General features: G+C 51.1%; 2 protein-coding genes across 2 annotated transcripts in view; one reads left to right on the top strand and one right to left on the bottom strand.

Annotated features, from left to right (window-relative positions):
* Nucleotides 1-411: 411 nt before the first annotated feature.
* On the top strand, nt 412-910 carry Ucn (urocortin). Its single transcript, XM_026778098.1, has one exon. It carries the CDS (start codon nt 412-414, stop codon nt 781-783), a length of 372 nt encoding a protein of 123 aa, XP_026633899.1. The 3' UTR covers nt 784-910.
* Nucleotides 911-1,417: 507 nt separating this feature from the next.
* Trim54 (tripartite motif containing 54) overlaps nt 1,418-7,213 on the bottom strand; it is a 23,319-nt gene continuing 17,523 nt past the window's right edge. The window contains exons 4-9 of the mRNA XM_026778122.1: nt 3,966-4,061; nt 2,507-2,740; nt 2,212-2,234; nt 1,972-2,096; nt 1,777-1,869; nt 1,418-1,466 (exon numbers count right to left, since the gene is read on the bottom strand). Coding sequence (XP_026633923.1) covers nt 1,456-1,466; nt 1,777-1,869; nt 1,972-2,096; nt 2,212-2,234; nt 2,507-2,740; nt 3,966-4,061 — 582 coding nt within the window. The 3' untranslated portion in view covers nt 1,418-1,455. The remainder of the gene's footprint in view (nt 1,467-1,776; nt 1,870-1,971; nt 2,097-2,211; nt 2,235-2,506; nt 2,741-3,965; nt 4,062-7,213) is intronic.

Here is a 7,213-nt window from a genome sequence, read left to right as displayed (position 1 = left end):
GGAGCTGTCCTGGTGCTATATAAGGCTGGCGACGGTCCCGGGACAGACCCCGTGCTCCCCAAGGCGTCTTCAGCCCGTCCCGGGGGACAGAGACTGGAGCTCCATCTTGCACCGGGCAAACACTCCGACAACCTGTGAGTGGCTCGGAGCAACGATCCAGACTCCCTTAGCACCAAGACTCTACACTCAGCCCACCCACTGCGACCCACCGGGAGGGAAGGAGGGAGAGGAGGGTGGAACTGGACTGGCTCAGCGGCTGGGGCTGATGGGCAGGCTTGTGGACACCAGGCAACAGCTGGAGGGTCCCGGCGGGGGCACTGGGCGTGCGCGAGATGGGGCTCGTGTCACCTGCGGCGGCTCCAAGCGCACCTCACCCTATGCTGCCCCTGTGTGTTCAGGGCAGGCGGCACCATGAGGCAGAGGGGACGCGCTGCACTCCTAGTGGCACTGCTGCTCCTGGCACAGCTGCGCCCCGGGAGCAGTCAGTGGAGCCCGGTGACTGCGGCAGCTACCGAGGTCCAGGATCCGAATCTGCGATGGAGTCCTGGGACACGGAATCAGGGCGGCGGCGCCCGCGCGCTCCTATTGCTGTTAGCTGAGCGCTTCCCGCGCCGCACGGGATCGGGGACGCCAGGCGGCGAGCGGCAGCGACGGGACGACCCTCCGCTGTCCATCGACCTCACCTTCCACCTGCTGCGGACCCTGCTGGAGCTGGCCCGGACACAGAGCCAGCGCGAGCGCGCAGAGCAGAACCGCATCATACTCCATTCGGTGGGCAAGTGATCGGCCTGGTGTGGGGCCCCGAAAGGCTCGACCCTTTCCCCTACATACCCCGGGGCTGGAGCTCGCGCGACCGAAGCTGGCTCAGTCCCGCGGTGCAGCGCCACCCAGAGTCACCCTGAGCACTCCGCGTGGCTATTTTTTAATAAAACTGCCCAAGAGTTTAGCCTCTATCTTCTGTCGTGGGGGGCACTGGCAACTAAGGAAGGGTGGAAACTTTTGGGGGAGTGGGGCTCCCAGGCCAGTAGGAGATACAAGCATGCTAAGTGGGGTGGGAAAGGTAGGCTATCAGTTAAGCCCCTGGGGGCTCATGACCCCTTCCCCCGCCCATCCAAATCCGGGAACTCAGAGGTCCTGAGACCCACCCCAGACCCCTTTTCGAGGTCTCGGGCTTAGGACTCCACCTCTGGAGTTGCCCACGAGGGGGTTATTATTTCACCTCCACCCCTTCAAATCGTCTCAGGGCGGCGGCGGGGGGCAGACTGATGGCGAGGTTGCTTCTACAGCCGAGGCTAGGAGTGGCAGCGAAAAGAGCCAAGGACGTGAGACGCAAGAGTCCTTTATTGAGACCCTTCGGGGGGCGGAACGCCGAGCTGGGAGGCGCGGTGGTCTCTGAGCAGATCCTCAGCATCCCTTGCCTCCTGCTACAGATGCGCGCTCTGGATCAGGGTCTGGTCAGTGCAGGCCTGTATCCGGAAAAGACAGCTTGGTGGGCGGGGATCTAAAAGAACAAACTCCTCACCCTCCGACAGCCAGCTTTCCCCAGGTAGCTGGGTTTTACTCGCGGACCCACCATGGTCCCCAAAAACTGTGCGGAACCAACCGTGGGAACAGAGTGCGCTTTTCCGCGCGAGCTAGGGGGCGCGCTTTGTGGCTCCTATTGAGTGACACCGGAGAGAGTGTCACTGGTGCAGGAGAGCGTCCTGGTGCCGCTAGGGAGGCAATAGCCAGAGACTAACCACTCCTCACCCCAAAGCCCTCGTCCTACTCTCTCACCTTCTGGCCCGTCCAGCCGCTCCTCCTCCAGCCCTGCGTTGCTCTCGTCCCCGTCTAAAGCCACCTCGTCATCCTCTTCATCCCCTGCGGCGCCTAGGTGGAAGGCAGGGCTGGTGATGTGGAGCTCCTGTTCCCCTGGTTGGAGCGCCCACCTCATACCCTTACGGCGGGTCTAAACTCCCGCAGCTCCCTCACCCGGCTGGAAGTCGATGGTCCGCAGCATTTCGGCCACGTGCTCCACGCTCACAGAGAATTGTTCCATGCTCTCATAGCCTGGCTCCGGCCGTCCTGCCAGCTCCACCTTCGACATTGCCCCGACCCTGTGATGGCCACAGGGCTCAGCAGAGGGACTCCTCCACTTCCTCAAGCCCCTCCCCAGATTAGATGGAAGGAAGCCATAGGGTCCCTTCCTTTCCCACCGCGCAGACCACTCACTTGTTGATCAGCTCCTTGGCCTGCTGCAGGGGAGAAAAGGAGGGCGAAGGTGAGCGCTGCGCCAGCCCCGGCAAAGCCCCATTTCTGATTCTCACCAGTCCTGCGGGGTAGGTAGGGGCGTACATCCCAATTCGTTAAGAAGAGAGAGAGAGAGAGAGAGAGCGCGCGCGCGTGTAGAAGGGTGACTTTTCCCAGGTCGTGGTGACAAGAAATTACCGCAGGTAAGACTTGACCCGGCTACCCAGGCCCTGATTCCCGCCACCCTGGGAGCCTGCCTCCCTCCCTCTCCGCCCACCTGGAGGTAGAGAGCCATCTGCGGCTCCTCCATGGATTGGATGGCGGTCTCCACCAGCTTAGAGGAAACCTCCAAGTGGTCTCCGTACTGACGGATGAGGCCTCGCACGCGCTGCAGCTTCTCCTCCTGCTCCCGGGCCAGCGCTTGCAGCAGCTCGCCCTTGCGCTCCTCCAGCACCGCGCACAGGGTCTCAAACCTCTGGTTTAACAGTTGCTTCTGCCTGCGACTGTTGTCCTGAAAGATTAGAGCAAGCCTGAAGGAGATAGCGGCTGGCAGGGTATTTTATCCCTCTCCATCCCTTAAACAGAACTCAAGGAAAGTCCAGAAGGAAGGTGTGACTTCCTTCCACGCACAGAATCCAGCTCAGATCTTTTCAATTAACAATGACGACAACATATTTCAAAACTATTTCTGGGAGCCATGTATGTCACTGGCCCTGGCTTGGCTTTGCATTAATTGCTACTTACTTCATAAAGGAAATAAAATGAGTTACTATCAGCATTATTTTAAAAGACTATTTGAGTTTTATATTTTTAATTTTTTGCTCTGCTATGAAATTAAGCTCTATTTTTAAATACAGACATTGGTTAGAGAGCTGGAGAGGTAGCTCCAGCTGTTAGTGTTTCTGCTCTTGCAGAGGTCCTGAGTTCTGTTCCTATAGCCATGCCAGAAGGTTCACAACTAACTGTAACCCCAAGAGATCCAACAAGCTCTTCTGGCCTCTGCGGGCACTAACAGCCATGTTCACATGCCTGTACACACACAAATACACATAATTGAAAAGAAAACAAGGAATCTAAATTTCTAAAATTCATTGACTGGAAATACTGTCTCAATATTCAAATATATTTAGTTAATATGATATAATAAGGGCATATAATTATTTCTCACCACATAATTTTAATTAAATGTATTCATTGACAATTTCATATATATATGTATATAATCTGTGTGTATATAATCTGATTACTCTCACCTCCCAGCCTCTTTTATCTTAATATTTATTTATTTCCACAATTTTAGTTGTATTATTTTCAATTAAGTATATGAGCGTGGTGTGTGTGTGCCCATGGAGGCCAGAGGAATTGAATTCCCCTGGAGCTGAGTTATAGGCAGTTTTGAAACCTGCAGTGTGGGTGCTGGGAACTGAACTCTGGTCCTCTGCAATGGCAGTTCTTTCTCTTAACCCCTGGGCCATCTCTCCAGCCCCACTCACTTATTTTTGGTATGGGTCAAGTGGGCCTTTGATGAGAAATCCTCCTGCCTCAGCCTCAGGGTGCTGTCATTATTGTCTTGGGCTACTACACCCTGCGTGCTTGCTTATTTATTTATTGTTTATTTATTTATAACTAGGATCTCCATAAGTCGTCCAGGCTGGCCTGAAACTTGTGCTTATTCTACCTCCACCCCTCGGACTATGGACTATTCTGTCCCCTTTGTCCTCCGAGCCCAGGCTCACCTCAATGGTCTGGCACACCTCCTCCATCTGCGTGATCACTGCTTGCACGCGGTCATTGCCTGCCACCAGCATCGCGATGCCATCGCTCAGCTCACTCTGTCACACACATGGGCCAGCTCTTAGAGCTGGAAGCTCCCTCCAGCAGCGGCTTCCCTCTTATCCCATGGGACTGTCCCCACCTCACCCATTCAAGGACATCTACAAAGATCTAGAAGTTTGGGAGCACGTTCTGTGGGTTCTAGAAGTCCCCCACCCCCAAATGTGAAGACACGTGACATTCTCTAATCACCCACTATATACCAGACTGTCCTAGGTGCTTTATCAGTAGCCATTAATTCTAAAAAATACTTAGGGCTACCCATTCAATTAACACTGCCTCCCTTCTATTCCTGCCATTCTGCGAGTCAGGTAGGATCACGTTAGACATACTCATCTTTGACCTCCCGGAGCATTCTGGGTTGGTGTGCTGTTTGCACTCTTCTCGTGCATTCTTCTGAGAGATCCATCACTTGATCCATTCACTGGTTTTTCAAGAGTTGTTGATTTCTAAAGACTCTACTTTGTTCCTTGTCAAATCTATTTTCCTGTCTGTTTTTGGTTTGTTTTTCTTGGATTGGACCTTTCTATATTGTCTAAACTGGCTTTGAATTTATGATCCTCTAGCCCCAGCCTCCCTAGTAGCTGGGGTTGCAGTGTACACCACAACAGCTGTTGTATGGTCATTTTACATGTTTTCAGTTCTGGAAACCTATCCAAGATTTTGTGCTAGGCAAGATTTTGTTCATCTCCAATCCTACTTTTTGCTGTTATCTTATTTCATCTTTATTTTTCTTTAACAACAGGGTCTCCTTATATAGTCCAGGCTGGCTTGAAACTCCTTATGTAGCTTAGGCTGGCCTCATACTAGAGATCCTCCTGCCTCCGTATCCTAAGTGCTGTAACTGCAGTGCTCAACCATGCCTGGCATTATTCCACCTTCTAAAAACATTGTGTGCACAGTGGATTTCAATAATTCCAGCATCTGAATTCCCCAAGTATCGCAGCCCGAGATGCCAGCTCCCAGGACCTCACCCAGGGCTGCAGAAAGAATGCCTTCAGAGTAGTGGGGCATAGAGAAAATTCCTATCCATCTGAGGGTCTTAGGGAAGAATTTACACATTCTGATGGTAATTTAAGAAAAAAGGAAGAAGCACAGACTCTCCTGAGGGTAACTTCCTCTTTTACTTCATCTTGAATAATCGCTTTCTTGACACTCTCTACAGAGTTCTATCTCTTTACATACAGCTACATCTCGTTCTTCACACATCCCTCTTCTATATACACTTCTCTCTACTCTGACATTTCTTCACACACTGCTACATTTCTCCTTTATATCTCTCAATTCACACACACCTCCACTCTCACACACACTCACACACTCACTCACTCACACAAACCATTCACACACTCACACACCTCAACTCACAACACACTCCCTCCACTCACATACTAACTCACACACCTCCATTTACACACTCACTCACACACTCACACACTCACTCACACACTCACTCACACACACTCACACACTCACTCACACACTCACTCACAACCACTCACATACTAACTCACACACTCACTCACACACTCACTCACACACCACTCACATACTAACTCACACACCTCCATTCACACTCACTCACACACCACTCACATACTCACTCACACACTCACTCACTCACACACTCACTCACTCACACACTCACACACTCACTCACACACACACTCACACACACTCACTCACACACTCACTCACACACTCACTCACACACCCACTCACACACTCACACACTCACACACTCACTCACACACTCACACACTCACTCACACACTCACTCACACACACTCACACACCACTCACATACTAACTCACACACCTCCATTCACACTCACTCACACACTCACTCACACACTCACTCACACACTCACTCACACACACACTCACTCACACACTCACTCACACACTCACTCACACACTCACACACTCACTCACACACTCGCGCACTTCCTCTTAGAACAAACTCTGGACAATATGTAAATTACACTCTCAGGGTCACATAGCATTTCTTGAGTAAACAGCTGAGACACAACCATTCTGATACACAAGGAATCGTGTGGTTTCTCTCAGGCTTAGAATGTCACACTGACCAGCTGGAAATGAGTAACCATGGCCACACTCAACTGTGTAGGCAAGAGGCACGGTCTGTCTGCATGTAGCCTGAGAGACATCATGGAGATTAACATTGAAATTCGGGACCTAAGCAATAAACAGTTGGCTGAAACTTGAACCTCGCATCATAAGAGTGAGGTTTAGGAGTCCATGCAGAAAGTCAGTTACTGTGGGGACTTGTGTCTTAATGTTATCAGACTGACTTTAGGTCAACAGACACCTGGTAACTTGCCTGTGTGCATATTTTGCACGAGCAATTAGTCTGTTTTGAATTTGTTTTGAGGTCTAAAATCAGCTGATGGTGTGTGAAAGGCTGTCTTTGTAACTGAGAACAATGCAGTTTTCCTGTATCAGTCTGGGCCATGAAGGATCCTAGTATTATTTCTATTCATCAAACTTGTGCACACACTTAAACAGACATCATCTTCCTGACCATCCACAGCTATAAGTGTGCCCAGTAGCCGGAATACACACGAGATAAGCACAGGCAGTGGAGAAAATACCCACAGCTGTTTTTAGGGAGGGAATATAGGCACAGGAGAAAAATTACAGACAGAAGCAGCCAGTTTTCAGAGTCTGTGGCCCCGTAAGCCTTGATGAGGTTTTCTCCATGAGTCTGACTCATCTGGTGGGTGGACACCTGAACTATCAGTGACCATCTGCTGTTTGTTCTATGGCCTCTGGTCAAGGCACTGCTGCAGCAGCTCTCAGCAGCCCGGGGTCTGAACTGTCATTGCTCTGCTCACTGTGCTCACAGTCCATGCCTGTATGTCTTCAGCTGTGAATGACTGGTTGGTTGGTAGGAATCTAAGGTCAGCCTAAGGGTCTACACTGAAGGGATTTTCGTCCAGCTTAGTGTTTGCATCTCTTTCTGTCAAAAACCAGGCAATACAGTTGACTGCTTTGATCGCCTGGGATTCCCACATGAGCTGAGGTGTTAGGAGTCTTTTTTTTGTTTGTTTGTTTTTTGTTTTTTGGTTTTTCGAGACAGGGTTTCTCTGTGGCTTTGGAGCCTGTCCTGGAACTAGCCCTGTAGACC

This window comes from Microtus ochrogaster, unplaced genomic scaffold (genome assembly GCF_000317375.1).
Source record: "Microtus ochrogaster isolate Prairie Vole_2 unplaced genomic scaffold, MicOch1.0 UNK106, whole genome shotgun sequence".
NCBI lineage: Eukaryota > Metazoa > Chordata > Mammalia > Rodentia > Cricetidae > Microtus > Microtus ochrogaster.
The sequence above is the reverse complement of the archived record's forward strand: the minus strand, read 5'-3'. Positions and strand labels throughout refer to the sequence as shown.

What these genes read in the sequence shown, in the direction of transcription:
- Ucn (XM_026778098.1), top strand. Translation starts at nt 412, where the DNA reads ATGAGGCAGAGGGGACGCGCTGCACTCCTAGTGGCACTGCTGCTCCTG.